The 21,015-nt window shown below is 43.6% G+C and overlaps 1 protein-coding gene across 2 annotated transcripts in view; it reads left to right on the top strand.

Annotated features, from left to right (window-relative positions):
- LOC125455968 (protein unc-79 homolog) overlaps positions 1 to 21,015 on the top strand; it is a 224,657-nt gene that overhangs the window by 97,232 nt on the left and 106,410 nt on the right. For both annotated transcript variants that reach the window (XM_048538588.2, XM_048538586.2), the window contains exons 24-27: positions 1,231 to 1,412; positions 9,031 to 9,232; positions 14,836 to 15,015; positions 16,907 to 16,975. In XM_048538588.2, coding sequence (XP_048394545.1) covers positions 1,231 to 1,412; positions 9,031 to 9,232; positions 14,836 to 15,015; positions 16,907 to 16,975 — 633 coding nt within the window. The remainder of the gene's footprint in view (positions 1 to 1,230; positions 1,413 to 9,030; positions 9,233 to 14,835; positions 15,016 to 16,906; positions 16,976 to 21,015) is intronic.

The following is a 21,015-nucleotide window of genomic DNA, read 5'->3' as shown; positions in this document are numbered from 1 at the left end:
AGTGATAGTGGAAACTGCAGACGCTGGAGAATCCAAGATAACAAAGTGTGGAGTTGGATGAACACAGCAGGCCAAGCAGCAGCTCAGGAGCACAAAAGCTGACGTTTCGGGCCTAGACCTCACTGATGAAGGGTCTAGGCCCAAAATGTCAGCTTTTGTGCTCCTAAGATGCTGCTTGGCCTGCTCTGTTCATCCAGCCCCACACTTTGTTTTCTGTTCTGGTGAATTTGAATTTATGCCTTGAAAGAACAAAAAAATGACTGAGTGGCTAATGTAATAAATGGTGAGCAGTCCAGTTGGTGTCTAGATTAGCTGTAGTAGATCCGGATGTTCAATAGTTAGGATGGACAGAAGGGAGTGTAATTATCTGAAAAGTTGAGGCATCAGTATTAATAGTACTTGACTAGGAACTTGCGAGTTGGGAAGTCTTGGCTCAATCTTCTAAAATTCCCATCTGGAAGTTGTTGACCAGCACAATAGGTTGCTGGCAGAGTCCATGGTATTTACCTTACTTCTGGTGAAAATATAGAAAGGGTAATAAAGCATGGCTAGTAACTTACGCTTCTAATCACTTTACTAAAGAGACATTTTGGTAGCATTGAAACAAGTTGTCTATCAGAATTATTTACTCGGGTGGACCTTGCATCACAAGAACATGTGGAGCAGGAAAAGGCCATTCAGCCCTTTTGAGCCCATTCTACCATTTGATGAAACTGTTGCTTTTCTTTCTACTCATTCATCATTTCCCTGCATTATTCCTGTATCCCTTAGTGATTTTAATATGTGAAACTTTATTGATCTCTGTTGTGAACGTACTGACGGAGCGTACAAAGATATTGGAGACAGAGAATTCCAAAGAATCACCACCTTTGGAGTGGAATTCCTCCTCATCTCAGTCCTAAATGGTCTGTCTCTTTTTCTGCGGCAGTGTCTCCCGTTTCTGGATACCCTCATGCTAAGGTTTGAAGACATTAATGTCAATTACGATGACGTCTAATCTTTAAGTTGCAATGTCTGACTGAGATTGATTTAATGTTCTGAACTAGATTTGCTAAATAAAAAAAGTTTAATTTCCAGGTAAGTAAAACAGGAAATAATTGTTAATTACAGGCACTAGAACTGGATAATGGAAGCTGTAAGCTTTAGTTATGCATAACAGTCAAGGTCATGACATTCAAACATTTGCTATTGTCTTTTGGGACCAATTCAATGTTGTGTTTTTTTTTGTAGTGGAGAAAGTAGTGGTTCTGTGCAGATTTCTGGATATCCAATCTGTGACAAAGAATCATGTCCTGAAGTACTCTCTAGCCCATGCCTTCTGCTGTTTCCTTGCTGCAGTTGAAGATGTTAATCCAGCAGTGGCTACGAGAGCCAGACTTTTGCTTGATTCCATCAAAAGACCAGCTTTACAAGTAAGAACACATATGCTTGATGCAGTATTTTATTAAATTCAAATGATACTTGTATTATTTCATTTCTACTTATTTCATTGGCCAAAGAAGAAATGCTTATAATAATGTAAAAAAGTACCATATTCTAGTTCAATTAAGATGAGCTGTTTTTTTTTTTTGAAGCGTATAACAATAAATGCAAAATAGAGCACCCATCCATCTTTCTTTCTCTCTAAAAGATCTCTGTGTATTCGCTGTACAAGTAAGGATAGCCTAGTGTTATGACACTCAGTACGTAATCTAAAGGTGTGGGTTAAAGTCAAGCTTTGGCAAACATTGTCAAAAATGATGAACTTGGAGATTTGTCGATTCGCACGAACAAAATAATCTTGAAAGATTATAGATTGTCATGAAGACCTGTCTGAATCACTAATGCCCACTTAAGAGAAAGTTTCCCACTTTACCTGTCTAGCTTGTTAAAAAGAAAATCTTCATTTGCAGTTGTGATGTGATCAGCAGAACCACTGTTTAGTGGTCATCACAATGTGGTTTGCCAGAACATTTCAGTGGGCAGTTAAGAGTCAACCTTGTAATGGGTCTGGAATCACAAATAGATCAGACAAGGCAAAAATAGCAGATTTCCCTTTCTAAAAGATAATACTGAATATCTTTCTTTTAAGAGAGCCGAGTGGGTATTGGTCAGTGTGAAGGGTGGGGTGGATAGGTGGGAAATAAGATGGAAAGATACTGCCAGGTTAAGGAGGCTGGGTTGGACATGGGATGAGCCAGGGTTGAGGAGATTACAGGTGTACAGGTGAACCCCTGTTGCATTTGGAAAGTTTGTCTTAGGCCTTGGATGGAGGTGAAAGGGGAGATACGGGGCAGGTGTAACACCTGCAGCTGCAAAGAAAGGTGCGGGAGTGGTGGGGTTGCTGGGGAGTGTGCAGCAGAGAAGAGAGTTGTGGAATGAAGGGTCCCTTCAAAAGGCAGATAGGGGTGTTGACAGAAATATCTGTCTGGTGGTGGGGTCGGTTAATGCGTTGGATGTGGAGCTTAGTGGGGTGGTATCTGAGGACCAGGAGGACTCTTTCCTTAATTTAGTTTGGGGGATCCAGGTTTGAGGGCAAAATGCAGGAAATACAAGACATGCAGTTGAGAGCATTGTGGATCAGTGGAGGAGGATGTTGCAGTCATTGAAGTAGGAGAACATTTGGGATATCCAAGAGTGGAACACTCCGTCTTGGAAGTAGATGTGGTGGAGGCAGAGGAATTGGGAGTAAGGGATTGTATTCTTGCAGGAGGGTGGGTGAGAAGAGGTGTAGTTCAAGTGGCTATGCGTGTCGATGAGTTTGAAATAAACGTTGGTGCTGAGGCGATTACCAGAGATGGAGACGGAGAGGTTCAGGAAGAAGAGGGAAGTATCAGAGATACTCCCCACCTCTATCTGCCTTTCATAGGGACCGCTTACCCCGTGACTCCGTCGTCCACTCCACACTCCCCAACAACCCAATCACACCCAGCTTCTTTTCCTGCAACTGCAGGAAGTACAACACCTGCCTCGACACCTCCCTTCTCACCCCCATCCAAGGCCCAAGACGAACTTTCAAAATCTGACAGGATTTGACAAATCTGTACGTTCTCCAACATGGTCCACTGTATCCATTGCTCTCGATGTGGTCTCTACATCCAATGAGACCAAGCGCAGATTTGGTGACTGATTTTATAGAGCATCGGCGCTGTGTTTGCTATAATTGACAACACCACCTTTCAGTTGCCAACCACTTTAATTCCCCCTCCGACTCCCTGGGTGACATCTCCATCCTGGGCCTCGTCCAGTGTCACTTTACACAGCCACTTGCAAACTGGAGGAACACCACCTCAAATTCCGCCTCATGAGCCTACAGCCTGATGGCCTCGACATAGAAATCACCACTTTCAAAATCTCCCCACCCCGGCCTCATCCCATGTCCAACCCTCCCTGTCATCCCTACCTCCTTAACCTGACACAACCTGTCTGTGTACTTCCCCATTGATCCGTCCCACCCTTCCCATTGACCAATCCTCACTACCCCCTACCTGCATCAATCTATCACCATCCCACCTACTTCCCTCCAGCCCCAACTCTGCACCCTCTATTTATTTCCAAGCTCCCTTCTCCCTTCCCATCATGCCCTGATGAAACGTGTAAAGCCGAAATGTTGACTTTCCTGCCCCTCTGATGCTGCCTGATCTGCTTTGTTCCTCCAGCTCAACACTATTTATAACAGTTACCCATTCGTCACTTCTCACTGTCCAAGGTCCCTAACACACCTTCCATGTGAAGCAACAGGTTACTTACACATCTTTCAATCTAGTCTATTGTATTTGCTCTAAAAATGCAGTAATCTTTACAGTGGTGAGACCAAATGCAGACTGGATGATGGCTTTGCAGAACACCACCTGTCTGACTAGGGGAATGACCCCAACCTCCCAGTTGCTTGCCATATTAATAAACCACTTTGTTTTCATGCTAACATTTCTATCTTGGCATACTGCAACGATCCAGCGAAGCCAAGAGACAACATCTACTTTACCGCATAGGCACTTTACAGCTTCTAGAACTCAATAGGAATTCCACATAATGAGCCTGACCTCAGAGTGTGTTCTCTATTTTTCTTATTTTAGTCTTGTTTGTGTTTTGTTTACTTTACTTTCAGCTGAAATGGCCCATTTTCAACCAGCCACAACTTACTTTACACCATACTTACTTCTCTATTTCTCTTTCTTACCAATTAGCAACCCTTTTGCATTGGACGTGCAAACTATCTGTTCCTCTTGCTTATCCTCTGCCTCTGTCAAAACTATTTAAAACAAAACACCATTTTCTAATCCTTTTCAGGTCTTAAGAAGAGCCATACTTGACTTGAAATGTTAACTCTGTTTCTCTCTCCACAGCTGCCAGAGCAACATGATCACAGAATGTACTCTGATAAGTGGACTTTACTGACCAGCTCCCAGGGCCACTTGGTAGTAGCACAGTCGGATGTCCTTGTTCACACTTAAAGGTTTAGCTTTCAGATTGGGCTTGCACTGGATGGGGAGGCAATGGCCTAGTGGTGGTATTGCTGAATTGTTAATCCAGAGACCAAGATAATGTTCTGAGGACCCAGGTTCAAATTCTACCACATTTCAACAGTGGAATTTCAATTTGATTTTAAAAATTCTGGAATTAAGAATCTGATGACGACCATAAATCCATTACTGATTGTCAGAAAAACCCATCTGGTTCACTGTGTTTTAGGGAAGGAAACTTCCATCTTTACTGGTCTGGCCTATATGTGACTCCAGACTCTCAGCAATGTGGCTGACTCTGAACTGCCCACCAGGCATTTAGAGATTGACTTTAGGGATGCTGCTTAGCCAGCTGCCCCCTCATCCGTGACTGAATAGCAAATAAAAAATCTGCTGAGTTTCTGCAGCACTTTTTTCCCTAGGTTTCCAGCATGAACATTGTTTCACTTTTATGTTAATAAAATGTGAGGCTGGATGAACGCAGCAGGCCAAGCAGCATCTCAAGAGCACAAAAGCTGACGTTTCGGGCCTAGACCCTTCATCAGAGAGGGGGATGGGGAGAGGGAACTGGAATAAATAGGGAGAGAGGGGGAGGCGGACCGAAGATGGAGAGTAAAGAAAATAGGTGGAGAGAGTATAGGTGGGGAGGTAGGGAGGGGATAGGTCAGTCCAGGGAAGACGGAAAGGTCAAGGAGGTGAGATGAGGCTAGTAGGTAGATGGGGGTGCGGCTTGGGGTGGGAGGAAGGGATGGGTGAGAGGAAGAACCGGTTAGGGAGGCAGAGACAGGTTGGACTGGTTTTGGGATGCAGTGGGTGGGGGGGGGGAAGAGCTGGGCTGGTTTAGGGATGCAGTAGGGGAAGGGGAGATTTTGAAACTGGTGAAGTCCACATTGATACCATATGGCTGCATGGTTCCCAGGCGGAATATGAGTTGCTGTTCCAGGAACCTTTGGGTGGCATCATTGTGGCAGTGCAGGAGGCCCATGATGGACATGTCATCTAGAGAATGGGAGGGGGAGTGGAAATGGTTTGCGACTGGGGAGGTGCAGTTGTTTGTTGCGAACTGAGCGGAGGTGTTCTGCAAAGCGGTCCCCAAGCCTCCGCTTGGTTTCCCCAATGTAGAGGAAGCCGCACCGGGTACAGTGGATGCAGTATACCACATTGGCAGATGTGCAGGTGAACCTCTGCTTAATGTGGAATGTCATCTTGGGGCCTGGGATGGGGGTGAGGGAGGAGGTGTGGGGACAGGTGTAGCATTTCCTGCGGTTGCAGGGGAAGGTGCCGGGAGTGGTGGGGTTGGAGGGCAGTGTGGAGCGAACAAGGGAGTCACGGAGAGAGTGGTCTCTCCGGAAAGCTGACAGGGGAGGGGATGGAAAAATATCTTGGGTGGTGGGGTTGGATTGTAAATGGCGGAAGTGTCAGAGGATAATGCGTTGTATCCGGAGGTTGGTAGGGTGGTGTGTGAGAACGAGGGGGATCCTCTTGGGGCGGTTGTGGTGGGCGCGGGGTGTGAGGGATGTGTTGCGGGAAATACGGGAGACGCGGTCAAGGGCGTTCTCGATCACTGTGGGGGGAAAGTTGCGGTCCTTAAAGAACTTGGACATCTGGGATGTGCGGGAGTGGAATGTCTTATCGTGGGAGCAGATGCGGTGGAGGCGGAGGAATTGGGAATAGGGGATGGAATTTTTGCAGGAGGGTGGGTGGGAGGACCACCCAAGACATTTTTCCATCCCCTCCCCTGTCAGCTTTCCGGAGAGACCACTCTCTCCGTGACTCCCTTGTTCGCTCCACACTGCCCTCCAACCCCACCACTTCCGGCACCTTCCCCTGCAACCGCAGGAAATGCTACACCTGTCCCCACACCTCCTCCCTCACCCCTATCCCAGGCCCCAAGATGACATTCCACATTAAGCAGAGGTTCACCTGCACATCTGCCAATGTGGTATACTGCATCCACTGTACCCGGTGCGGCTTCCTCTACATTGGGGAAACCAAGCGGAGGCTTGGGGACCGCTTTGCAGAACACCTCCGCTCAGTTCGCAACAAACAACTGCACCTCCCCAGTCGCAAACCATTTCCACTCCCCCTCCCATTCTCTAGATGACATGTCCATCATGGGCCTCCTGCACTGCCACAATGATGCCACCCGAAGGTTCCTGGAACAGCAACTCATATTCCGCCTGGGAACCGTGCAGCCATATGGTATCAATGTGGACTTCACCAGTTTCAAAATCTCCCCTTCCCCTACTGCATCCCTAAACCAGCCCAGTTCGTCCCCTCCCCCACTGCACCACACAACCAGCCCAGCTCTTCCCCCCCCGACCCACTGCATCCCAAAACCAGTCCAACCTGTCTCTGCCTCCCTAACCGGTTCTTCCTCTCACCCATCCCTTCCTCCCACCCCAGGCCGCACCCCCATCTACCTACTAACCTCATCCCACCTCCTTGACCTGTCCGTCTTCCCTGGACTGACCTATCCCCTCCCTACCTCCTCACCTACACTCTCTCCACCTATCTTCTTTACTCTCCATCTTCGGTCCGCCTCCCCCTCTCTCCCTATTTATTCCAGTTCCCTCTCCCCATCCCCCTCTCTGATGAAGGGTCTAGGCCCGAAACGTCAGCTTTTGTGCTCCTGAGATGCTGCTTGGCCTGCTGTGTTCATCCAGCCTCACATTTTATTATCTTGGAATTCTCCAGCATCTGCAGTTCCCATTATCTCTGATACTATTTTCACTTTTATGTAACTGTTTTGCTATTTTTCCTTACATGTAGCTAAAAATTATTTCTGAAATAGCCTAGAAATTTTTGTGGGTTTAAAGCAATTGTTACAAACTTTAATTGTAAGAAGTAAATCAGATCTACTTTTTGACATGGATACCACCAGGTGACATCACCAAAACCTCAGAGCTCATCTGTAGATCAACCAGATGACCTGTTTGTATGCTCAAAATCATAGCTATGAGTGATGCATCAGAAAAGGCCAGATTCCTGTTAAAATGTCCCTGTTTCTGTGTTACCTGATAAATCTTGTACAGATGTGCCTTGTAGAATGGTAAAGAACTGGTGGGAGTATTCTTAGTCTATAATACTGATGCTAGATTCATGAAGTCTCATGGCTTCAAATAAGACAATAGCAAGGAGACTATTGATTGCTCTCCTTCATACTGAGCATCTCACAGACGGAGTTGTAAGAGCAACATGTGCACAGAATGTACTCTTGATAAGAGGACTTTACTGGCCGGCCCCCAAGGGTGATGTGGTAGTAACACAGCTGTCTGCCCTTGTTCATACTTAAAAATTTTCACTTTCAGACTGGACTTGCATTGGATGGTGAGGTAACCAATACAAGGAAGTAATTTGCTTGACCATATCTTCCCACCTATCTCTTTTTGAAACATCTACCCATAATATTGATAGAAGTGACACCTGCACCGTACTAATCTCTGCCATGAACATATTACTCGTTTCCATACTTTGGTGAGATGTCTTGGGTTGGTGCCTTTTACTAAGGGGACTGTATGAATGTAAGTTATTACTGTTGTTATGTTAAGTAGGCAGCCCAAGATGAGTGCTTACAAGGCACTTTGTGCCACCTCGGGAACAAGATTGTGTATAAAGCTAAGCACCAATGCGAATGCTCAATGTTCCTCATCCCTTGAAGAGAATCTGGCCAGGAAAACATTCCTTCTTAAATGTAGATTGTAATAAGGTACGGTAGGAGTAGTGTCAGATATTTCTAAGAGTAGTTTGAACAAAACAAAGCACTATTTCCTGCTGTTGAACACCTAAAACAATTGAATGTAGTCATCCAGCAACCAGTAATGAATGAATGACAGTAAAACTACATTGCCAAGTAGTAGGGGTCAAAAAGAAAACCGTGGTCTGAAGTCAAACTTGACATGGATGGTGTAGTGATAGCGTCACTGGACGAGTAAATAGAACCTCAAACTAATGTTCTGCTGGTCAGATCCCGTCATGGCAGATGGTGACATTTGAATTTAGTAGAAATCTGGAATTGAAGCTGGCCTAATACTGACTGTATAACTATTGCTGATTCTTGTAATGTCATTTAGGAAGGGAATCTGTAATTATCACCTGGTTTGTTCTACATTTGACTCCAGATCCATAGCAATGTGGTTGACTCTTAACTGCAGTTAAAAATGGCCCAGCAAACCTTTCAGTTCAAGGGCATTTGGGGATTTGGAATAAGAGCTGTCCTTACCATCGATTCACACATCCATGAGTGAATATTATAAGAGTGGTTCTAGTTTTCAGAGACTAGTCCACACTAGCCCAGAACATCCTCTTCATTCCACAATCTTGCCTACTCTCAATAACTTTTTACCCTTTGAAAAAGATTAAAATTTCAGTTAGAATCCCATTTGATTTACTTGTTTTTTTCCCCCCATTGAAAGGATGCCAAAGGCAGCAGTTTGAGTTTGCAAAAATGCATGTAAACAATAAATAACACTTTGACATAATATCATGGAAAACATGGAACATTTGAAAGCCCTATAACATATATAAATATATATGTATGTATACAGCCTGTGTGATTACCTTTTAAATTTTATTTATTTTCATGTAGGGTCTCTGTCTTTGCCTCGATTTTCAGTTTGACACTGTGGTGAAGGATAGGCCAACAATCCTCAGCAAATTATTTCTTCTTCATTTCTTAAAGCAAGACATTCCAGCTTTAAGCTGGGAGTTTTTTGTCAATAGGTTTGACACCCTGTCTCTGGAGGCGCAACTTCATTTGGATTGCAACAAGGAATTTCCATTTCCGACAAGTAAGTAGTCATTTTCAGCTTCGACTTTCTAATCCTTGTACTGGAGTGTGTCGGTGCCACCTATTTCCAATTCTAAAATCATAAAAAGGAGAAAGGACAGGTTCATTCTAATGGGACTTCATTTACGTTGGACAAAAATTCATTGAAACTTCAGGAATGAATATTCTACAAAAGAAGAAAGTAGAAAGTTCTTCAACTTTCAATCATTTTTAAAAAAAAATCAAAACCACTAAAACAGATAATCTGGTCACTATCCTGTTGTGTTCCCAACATTACAGCAGTAAATATGCTTCAAAAAGTCTTCAACCCCATTTTGGTATGCCCTGCCAACTTAGGTACTTTTTTTATTTTAAAAGGCAGTTTATTGATGTCTGGTATACAGTTTTGGGCAATGCTTCCCTTTATTTTTAGTATGTGAACCACTGAGGTCTGTGTGTAACATCGACTTTCAAAACTGGAAGTCATTGCATCGACACGTGGGACCTTGGAATGGCGGCCGAGCACGTTAGGGGAAATATTGCTTCCCTAACCAAAAAATGGACTATCTGGTCCTAAATCAGGAAATTGACCTTGTTAGAAAGGGAAATTTGACCCCAGTTTTAGATGACTAATGCTACAATGTGGTTGGTTTTGGCAGACAGATTGGAGTGGGCAGCTTGTTTTGTTTTAAGTTTTTAAATGACAAGCAGGAAAGTTTGTACTTTATTAAAGATTCTTTCCTTTTATTTTCATGTATTGCTGATATGGAATGAAATGGAAAAAGAACTGGTTTAAAAGGCAATGATTGTTGAAGACTGCTGCGCTTTTATAAAAGAAGCAAGTCACCATGATCCTCTTTGCAAGTGCTGTTTATATAGCTGTTTGTTCAAATAGTAGGCAAAGTCTTGATACAGATGGGTGGGTGCCAGGCCAGGGACCAGATAGACCTTTGGCTGACAATGTGTAGGCGATTGGTCTATGGACTAGTGATCAGTTTTTGAAAACTAAGGCCTTCAGTTGACCAACATCTATATGATTGGCTCCCAGCTGAATAGCTTGGGGAATGAAAGTTTTTGGCTCAGAAGCCATTAGACCTCTGGAAAGGGAGGAACTGGTTTTTGTTCTGCAGTAGAAAGTGTCTCAGGATTGAAGAATGCCACTTATTTCTCTTCTCACTGCTTTCAGCTGTGATTTTTGTTTAATAATGTATAGATCTTGAGAGAATGAAGTAGTTAAAACTGTGCCTCCGAACAGGTGAAGGTGTCCTGAGATGGGAAATTAATAGCCTACAGTCTGATCAGCAGAAGGGTCATCTCAGCAAACCCTGTGGACAGGGATCACGGAACTGCCTTCCCAGTCTTTCATGCAACCCATACACCAGTTTATTTTTGTATTTGCCTGTACGTGTGTGTGTGTAGAGCTGGAGATTTATTAGTGAGTTAGAGTTTTAACTAGTAGTTGCATGTCAGCAGTTCATAATGGTTTATCTGTAGGTAGAATCTACTTATTTCTAGTCAACTGGAATTCTTGTTAAGTATAAAAATCTTTTCGTTAGTCTGTGCCTAAAAGACAGGTAAATTAGAGAATTCTGCGTACTTTTTAAAATCATTAATGGTATTGATGACTTGGAGAATAGCGCAGGGCTTAACTTCCATTGTGCTTCCCTAGAGAGGCGTGCCATCATTTTGGAGGGTGGTCTTTGCCCAAGAGGGACATACCTAGAAGGTAATAACACCCTTCCTTCCTACCTGCCTACACTTGCATTTACTCAGGGCCTTGAGCTGCCACCACCGCCCCCAGCACCTCACCTCTAAAGTGTGTAAGTCCTCTCTACCCAAAGCATCACTGTCTTACCTGGACCCAGGTTTCCAGTGGGCTACCTTCCATAGGCCTGCCTCAAACCAAGCAGCATCCACCATGTGGGACAATTGGAGCTGAGGGACAGAAGCCTCATCCTGCACTAATTTAGTCTGCTATAGCACTCTATGTTTGCAGATGGGCTTGTTCTGTATTTGTTGACTTGTCGCCAACTTTTTGTCAGAGGCTATGAGCCATCTGCTGCTGATAAATTTCTGCTAATGTTTCAAATCAAGATTCTTATGAATGCACCTTAACCAGACATGTTAATTCTGTTTCTCCCTCCACAAATGCTGACTTCTAAGTGTTTTCAGCATTTTCTGGTTTTTGTTTCAGAATGGCACTGCTATTCTACTGTGGCACAAGATTTAAAGTAACAATGTAGTGCTGCTTATGTGGTACTTTGAACATTACTTAATATTGGACCAATTCTTGGGATTTCTTTTTCTGGATGTGAGTTTGCTCGCTGAGCTGGAAGGTTTGTTTTCAGACGTTTCGTCACCATTCTAGGTAACATCAGTGAGCCTCTGATGAAGCGCTGGTGTTATGTCCCGCTTTCTATTTATCTGGTTAGGTTTCCTTGGGTTGGTGATGTCATTTCCTGCATTGGTGGTGTCATTTCCTGTTCTTTTTCTCAGGGGATGGTAGTTTGGCTCCAAATCAATGTGTTTGTTGATGGAATGCCATGCTTCTAGGAATTCTCGTGCATGTCTCTGTTTGGCTTGTCCTAGGATGGATGAGTTGTCCCAATCCAAGTGGTGTCCTTCCTTATCTGTATGTAAGGATACACCCACAAACGAAGCTGCATTAGAACATTATTCCAATGAGCCGCCACACACTGCAGCACAAAGGAACTATGCAGAGCAGAGGAAAATCACCTATACAGCTTATTCAAAAAGAATGGGTACCCTATGAACACAGTCTGCCGATTTCTCAGCAACAACCAGACAAAACGGGTTCAGAAACCATAACCACTCTCCCCTACATCAAAGACATTTCGGAAATGACTGCCAGACTACTCGGACCTCTTGGCATCAGGGTAGCCCACAAACCCACCAACACACTAAAACAGCAGCTAATGAACTTAAAAGACCCTATACAGACAATACATAAAACAAACGACATCTACAAAATACCTTGCAAGAACTGTGACAAACACTACATTGGACAAACAGTCAGAAAGCTAGCCACCAGGATACATGAACATCATCTAGCCACAAAACGACATGACCCACTATCACTCGTATCCTTACATACAGATAAGGAAGGGCACCACTTTAATTGGGACAACACATCCATCCTAGGACAAGCCAAACAGAGACATGCACGAGAATTCCTAGAAGCATGGCATTTCAACCGGAATGCCATCAACAAAAACATAGATTTGGAGCCAATCTACCATCCCCTGAGAAAAACAGGAAATGACATCACCAACCCAAGGAAACCTAACCAGATAAATAGAAAGCGGGACATAACACCAGCGCTTTGTCGGAGGCTCACTGATGATGTTACCCAGAATGGTGACGAAACGTCTGAAAACTAACCTGCCAGCTCAGCGAGCAAACTCACATCCAGAACCTCAACCTGAGCTACAAATCTTCTCAAATTTCTTTTTCTTGCAGATATGAGATTAAGTTTTGGTATTTCAATTTATATCATTTACCTTTGATAAAAATATGAAAGATGAAGCATTTGTGTCGTATTGAATTAATTATGCGTGTGCAAACATGACATTCAATTTAGATGGTCTGTGTCTGTATTTATCCTCCATATATACCTCCTCTCATCCAGTTCAGCTAATTCTACAGCTTAATCAAAGCACAGGATTGCTACATGCAAAAACAGGCCATTTGGTCCAATGTGTCTGCACCGGCTCTTATAAAAAATTGTATAACTTAGTCCGATTCTCCTATCCTTTCTCCATTTTGCTATACATCATTTAAATCGAATCTGCGTCCATCATGCTTCTAGGCAGTGCATTTCAGACCTGAAGTGTTTGCTGACTGAAAAAGTTTCTTCTTGTGTAATATTTACTTCTTCTTTAATTGACTTTAAATCTGTGTCCTCCTCGATCTGTTAACAAGTGGCAACAATTATTCCTTGTCTATTTGTTCCGGTTCTGTCATAATTTTGAAAACGTCAATCAGAATTGCTCTTCGCTTCCTCTTCTGTGAGGAAGAGAGCACCCTCCCTGCATAACTTATCCCTGGAACCAAGCTTATAACATTCTTCTGCAGTTTCTTCAGTGTGCTCAATACTTTCTTAAATGTAGAGCTGTCAGACTGTACGCTGTGTTTACCTTCTGTTCCTTTCAACCATGTGACTGCTCTAGTTAGGCCCCATTTAGAATACTGTTCAATTTTGCCCCCCCCCCCCCCCCCCCACACACACACACACCTCAGGAAGGACGGGCTGGCGCTGGAGCTTGTCCAGCAGAGATTTACACGGATGATCTCTGAAATGGTAGGTTTAACGTATGATGAACAGCTGAAGTTCCTGGGTTTGTACTCATTAAAGTTTAGAAGGTTGAGGGGAGATGTAATAGCAACTTACAAGATAATGCATGGCTTAGAAAGCGTGGACGCTGGGAAGTTGTTTCCGTGAGGGGGGGGGAGACAAGGACCCGCGGGCACAGCCTTAGAATTAGAGGGGGTAAATTTAAAGTGGAAATGGGGAGACATTTCTTCAGCTAGAGGGTGGTGGGCCTGTGGAATTTATTGCCACGGAGCGCAGTGAAGCCCGGGACGTTAAATGTCTTTAAGGCAAAAATGGATAAAATCTTGATCTCACAAAGAATCAAGAGCAACAGGAAGAATGCAGGGGAGTGGAGTTGAAATGTCCATCAGCCATGATTAAATGGCTGAGTGGACTCGATGGGCCGAATGGCCTTACTTCCACTCCTATGACTATGGTCTTATTGTGTAGCTCCAACTTGAACCCATCTGTGCTATTCTGCCTGTCATAGTAGAGTTCCATATTCCAACCATTCTCTCAGGTTGCAACACATCTCCTGAATTTCCTATTAAGTATACTCTTGTCTGACTTAGATATATTGTCCTTATCAAATGCTTGTGTAAAACCATTTTGACAGGTAACAGCTCAGCCCTTTCTTAATAGAGAAAAGGGCTTCAGCATGCTCAATCTCTCCTGATGTGCATCTCCTCTTAGTTCTGATATCATCTTTATAAATTGCTTTTGCACCATTTCCAGTACTTCAAGATTCATTTTAGAATATAGAGGTTATAGCTGTGCACAGTTTTTGAATAGTGGTCTAGCCAGAATTACTTTCAAGTTTGACAACATTTCTCTGCAGTTCTATCTCTCGAGAAATGAACTGAATATCTTGGTGCACCTTTGTCGGCCATGTGGTGCAAACCTCTGTTAGGCGGCACAGCGGCTCAGTGGTTACCACTGCAGCCTCACAGCGCCAGGGACCCGAGTTCAGTTCCTGCCTTGGGTGACTGTCTGTGTGGAGTTTGCACATTCTCCCCGTGTCTGCGTGGGTTTCCTCCGGGTGCTCCGGTTTCTTCCCACAGTCCAAAGATGTGCAGGTTAGGTGGATTGGCCATGCTAAATTGCCCATAGTGTTCAGGAGCGTGTGCGGGATGGGTCTGGGTGGGATGCTTCAATGGGTGGCGTGGACTTGTTGGCTGAAGGGCCTGTTTCTACACTGTAGGGAATCTAATCTGAGTTGCAAAAGCACCTTTTATAATCAACAGTTTTCATTTGACTAGTTATTTTTCATGTTTATATGTGCTTTTCTTCAGCTATAACTGCTGTAAGGACAAATGTCGCTAATCTAAGTGATGCTGCCATGTGGAAGATCAAACGTGCTCGCTTCGCACGAAACCGACAGAGAAGTGTGCGATCCCTTAGGGACAGTGTGAAAGGCCCAGCAGAGTCAAAGAGGGCACTTTCGCTTCCAGAAACTCTAAGCACCAAACTGCGTAAGTGTCTTTTGCCTGAAAATGTCACTTTTGTGATTATTTGTGGCTAGATTATAAGAACTGTTATTTCAGAAGAGTCTGGTTCTATTTAGTATGCTAGGAAACTTTTTTTTTCATATATAGATATAAAAATCCAGTGCAAAGTTTGCTTCCATGGTGCTGGAAGTCTTGGTGCTACAAGTGCATGTTTAGGAGAAAGATAGTATCTACATTATACACAGACCACACCAGAGTGCTTGGGAGCAATGTCACGTTGAGGTTCTTAGCGTGGACTGTTATCACAGAATTGTTACAGCAGAGAAGGAAGCCAGTCAGCTTTTTGGTATCTACAGTAGCTCTCTGAGCAATCAGGGCTTTGGCTTGGCATTTACAGGGACTAAAAGACAGCATTCTAGAAGCTGCAATAACAAAGTGTGAAGCTGGATGAACACAGCAGGCCAAGCAGTATCTCAGGAGCACAAAAGCTGACGTTTCAGGCCTAGACCCTTCATCTGATGAAGGGACTAGGCCCGAAATGTCAGCTTTTGTGCTCCTGAGATGCTGCTCGGCCTGCTGTGTTCATCCAGCCTTACACTTTGTTATCTTGGATTCTCCAGCATCTGCAGTTCCCATTATCACATCATTCTAGAAGCTGCACTGTCTTCCTGTGCCAGAAAGGGGAACATGACATGTTTGAATGGGTGGCACACATAGTTGAATAGTTTGTGCAAGCTATGAAATGTTGCAACGAGGCTTGAAACGGTTCTATTCTATTCATAGGAAGTTGAGCTAAAGCTTATGAATGTTGAGGCTTTGACTTGATTAATAGATTGTTCATCGGTCAATGATTGTGCAATGAATTGCACAGTATTTAAGGCTAGTGGTGCAATTGATGTGATAGGACATTTGAAGATTCCGTCTTGAAATTGCTTTGCAAACATACTAGTTAGGAATAAGAGAAAGCCATTTGGCTTCATGGGCCTACTCTGTTATTCAGTGAGGTCATGGCTTTGCAACTCGTGAGATCATTAAATCCTCTAGCAACCTTCAGATCTTTGGGGGTGGGAGGTGCGAAGTAGCTGTGTTGGAAGAAGTGGGAAGTGGATGTACACTTCTCAAATTAAGCATTACTAAAGCTTGCCAATGCCTTCAGTTCACATGTTCTGAAGACCTGTGTCCACCCTGACCATACAGGACATCACTCCTCCTTTCCATCTTAGACTAAGTTCTTAAGTATAACATTATAAGCTTGTGGTGCATACTGTCTGCTGTGATCAACCATTGTGGAATCTTTCCGAGTACAATATTCAGAAGAATTTCAATATCACCAACAACAATAATGCACTTTCTCTTAAGAGGGGACAAACAAGCTGGGTCACCAGATGTTGCAAACGTGCAGCCAATTTGCCATTTTACAGTATGCTAGCTACACAAAGCAACTGTGGAAATGTCCTAGCTAAAGAAAGTTAGTGTCCTGCCTGCAATGTAGTCAGGGGCTGGGGCTATTGACCAATTTTGATCCCTTTTGCCTGTTTTTGGAAATTATTTAAATTAACCCTTTGTTGATTTTAAAACTGTGTATTAATTGTGCAAAATAATCCTGTAACTTATGAAATTTATCAGAATGTCTTCCCGTATGAATTCTTTCCTGCCACCTTCATGCTCTTTGAAAGCATTAGGAATTACAGTTTCCCAGTTGATGCAAAAGTAACTGCTCAAATTTCCACTATTGCTGACTGCTATCTTCCAAAATCAGATGTTACTAATATAAACATAATAGTTTTTTCAAGAATTGAGCTCACATGGGCAAATGACAACAGTGGATGACTGTTAAGGAAATTATATTTATATTCAAAATTCCATGATTTATATCTTTTGTAATATGTTCTTATTTTGTTTTTAATTTTTGCAGCTTTGCGACTGACTAGACATGAGCAGTCAGCTCCAACTCTTGGTGCAATGATGGAGCATGCTATGCATGGTAAACCAGTATCCATGTTTCCAATGTTTCTAAGTTGCTCTGGCCACTAATTGGTGTTTCAGTAACATGCGGATCGTAGTGCATTATCAAATTATAATTCATAATTGTGTTAAATGCTGCTTCCTGCAGCAGATGGACCTTTCAGAGGTTCCAATGTTAAAACCTATTTTAAAATATATAAATAATATTTCTCTAAATTTGTTTCAGTGATAATCCTGAAGTTAACCCCTCTCCACCAATTTTGCTATCTGAGCAAAAGGAGGGAGAGTGAACTTTACAGTGAGAATGTTAGTTTGCCAGTGCATAATTGAGCATTTTGTCATGGGTGAAGGAATATTGCATTTAAATTACTAGACCATAAAGTGGCTGCTTCGCCATGAGCATGTTGGAGAAAAGGGAATCAGTGAATGTAATCTATTTAGATTTGGCGAGAACTTTTGATAAGATACTGTACCTAAGGCTGTTAATAACATAAGGGCCCATGGTGATGGGGTTAGTATAATAGCTTGGATGGAGGATTAGCTACCTAATAGAAGACAGAGTTGGGACAAAGGGGATGTTTTCAGGACAGGAACCTGTAACTACTGCAATGCCATAGACGTCAGTTCAGGAGTCACTATTATTTACAAGATATATTGACGACTGAGACGAGCAAAGTGAATGTAGTATTGCCAAGTTTGTGAGTGACACAAAAATAGGTGGGAAGGCAAGTAGTGAGGATGGCACAGAGTCTACAGAGGGTTATAGCCAGTTTAAGTGAGTCGGCAAAAACTCAGCAGATTTAATATATTACAAGAAAATTTGAGGTTATACACCTTGGAGGAATGGAAGCTTAGAATATCATTTAAACAGAGAGAGACTGCAGAAAGCTGCAGCACCTGTGGATTTGGGGGTCCTTAGGCAAGAATCACAAATGCTAGCATCCAAAATCAGCTGGTAGTACTAATGCACATGGACTATTGGCCTTTATTTCAACGTGAATAGAATACAAAAATAGGAAATAAAAACAAATTGCTGCAGAAACTCAACAGATCTGGCAGCATCTGTGCAGACAGAATTACCACTCTCCTTCAGAATGGTTAACTCTTTTTCTCTCTCTCTCCATAGAGGCTGCCAAACCTGCTGAGTTTCTCCACTCTCTGGCATCCATAGTATTATAAGTGGGAATTATTGATAAAACTATACAAGATATACAACAAATTTAAAACTAATTAAATAAAATAGAGACCGTGTCAAGTGATGTACTGTAGTTGCATGATGTGGGAGCTGATGGACCTCATTGTGGTTTGTAGTGACCACATCTATAGAAAATGTTGTTTGCTCAAGTAATCCCTGCTCAGAGTTGATGAATTGCAACCAGAGCTTTGAACACTGCAGCACATCGAGGATGTGTCAGAGAACATAGAACAGTACAGCACAGAACAGGCCCTTCAGCCCACAATGTTGTGCCGACCATTGATCCTCACGTATGCACCCTCAAATTTCTGTGACCATATACATGTCCAGCAGTCTCTTAAATGACCTCAATGACCTTGCTTCCACAACTGCTGCTGGCAACGCATTCCATGCTCTCTCAACTCTGTGTAAAGAACCCGCCTCTGACATCCCTTCTATACTTTCCTCCAACCAGCTTAAAACTATGACCCCTCGTGCTAGCCATTTCTGCCCTGGGAAATAGTCTCTGGCTATCAACTCTGTCTACGCCTCTCATTATCTTGTATACCTCAATTAGGTCCCCTCTCCTCCTCCTTTTCTCCAATGAAAAGAGACCGAGCTCAGTCAACCTCTCTTCATAAGATAAGCCCTCCAGTCCAGGCAGCATCCTGGTAAACCTCCTCTGAACCCTCTCCAAAGCATCCACATCTTTCCCTTAATAGGGTGACCAGAACTGGACGCAGTATTCCAAGTGCGGTCTAACCAAAGTTTTTATAGAGCTGCAACAAGATCTCACGACTCTTAAACTCAATCCCCCTGTTAATGAAAGCCAAAACACCATATGCTTTCTTAACAACCCTGTCCACTTGGGTGGCCATTTTAAGGGATCTATGTATCTGCACACCAAGATCCCTCTGTTCCTCCACACTGCCAAGAATCCTATCCTTAATCCTGTACTCAGCTTTCAAATTCGACCTTCCAAAATGCATCACCTCGCATTTATCCAGGTTGAACTCCATCTGCCACCTCTCAGCCCATCTCTGCATCCTGTCAATGTCCCGTTGCAGCCTACAACAGCCCTCTATACTGTCAGCGACACCTCCGACCTTTGTGTCGTCTGCAAACTTGCTGACCCATCCTTCAATCCCCTCATCCAAGTCATTAATAAAAATTACAAACAGTAGAGGCCCAAGGACAGAGCCCTGTGGAACCCCACTCACCACTGACTTCCAGGCAGAATATTTTCCTTCTGCTACCACTCGCTGTCTTCTGTTGGCCAGCCAATTCTGTATCCAAGCAGCTAAGTTCCCCTAATCCCATTCCTCCTGACCTTCTGAATGAGCCTACCATGGGGAACCTTATCAAATGCCTTACTGAAGTCCATATACACCACATCCACAGCTCGACCCTCATCAACTTTTCTAGTCACATCCTCAAAAAACTCTAAGGTTTGTGAGGCATGACCTACTCCTCACAAAGCCGTGTTGACTGTATTTGATCAAGCCATGCTCTTCCAGATGGTCATAAATCCTATCCCTCAGAATCCTTTCTAACACCTTGCAGACGACAGATGTGAGACTACCGGTCTGTAATTGCTGGGGATTTCCCTATTTCCTTTCTTGAAGAGAGGAATTACATTTGCCTCTCTCCAGTCCTCAGGTACGACTCCAGTGGAGAGCGAGGATGCAAAGATCTTCGCAAGTGGCGAAGCAATTGCATTTCTCGCTTCCCAAAGCAGCCGAGGACAAATCTGGTCCGGGCCTGGCGACTTGTCAATCTTAATGTTTGACAAAATTTTCAGCACATCAGCTTCGTCTATCTCTATCCATTCCAGCATGCACACCTGCTCTTCAAAGGTTTCATTCACTACAAAGTTGGTTTCTTTCGTAAAGACAGAAGCAAAAAACTCATTTAGGGCTTCCCCTACCTCCTCAGGCTCCACACACAAGTTCCCTATGCTATCCCTGATCGGCCCTACTCTTTCTTTGACCATTCTCTTATTCCTCACATAAGTGTAAAATGCCTTTGTGTTTTCCCTGATTCGTTCTGCCAAGCCTTTCTTGTGCCCCCTCCTGGCTCTCCTCAGACCATTTTTGAGCTCCTTCCTTGCCTGTGTGTAATCCTCTCTAGCTGAACTTGACCCTAGCTTCCTCCACCTTATGTAAGCTACCTTCTTCCTTTTCACAAGAAGCTCCACCGCTCTCGTCATCCAAGATTCCTTTATCTTACCCCTTCTTGCCTGTCTCAGAGGGACATATTTACTCATCACTCGCAACGACTGTTCCTTAAACAGTCCCCACATGTCTATAGTTCCCTTACCATGGAACAATTGCTCCCAGACCATGCTTCCTAACTCATGTCTAATCGCGTCATAGTTTCCTCTTCCCCAATTAAATATCCTCCCATTTTGCCTAATCCTTTCCTTCTCCATAGCTATGAGTTAACTCAATGCTGTATTTCAGGAGGTCGTCTCACTCTGTAGGTTAAGTACTTCAAATTTGACCAGTGGTCAGAGGCAGGAGGATGTGACTCTGAATGAGGCAAGTACAAGGACCCTGAATTTAGTGTTGGAGGGACCTCAGCTCTTGACCTTGTCGAGTAGGTATGAAGTACTTGCTCCCTGTATGGATGAGGAAGAATACTGTATGAGGAAAGGGCAAAATGATCAAAGCACCACGGTAAGGAGGCCATTCAAGCAGGGGGAGCAGAAATGAAAGTGGTAGTGGTAGATTCTATGATGATGGGTACAGATAGAGTCCTGTGTAAGCAGGACTGAGAGTCCCACATGGTATGTTGTTTACCTGGTGCCAAAAGGACATTTCAAGCTGACATTAAAGGATATTGGACAGGGAGATGGTGAATCCAGTTGTTGTGGTATATGTTGG

The sequence above is a fragment of the Stegostoma tigrinum genome, chromosome 10 (genome assembly GCF_030684315.1).
Source record: "Stegostoma tigrinum isolate sSteTig4 chromosome 10, sSteTig4.hap1, whole genome shotgun sequence".
NCBI classification, from domain to species: Eukaryota; Metazoa; Chordata; class Chondrichthyes; order Orectolobiformes; family Stegostomatidae; genus Stegostoma; species Stegostoma tigrinum.
Note: the sequence above shows the minus strand (reverse complement) of the source record. Positions and strands in the feature narration are given on the sequence as shown.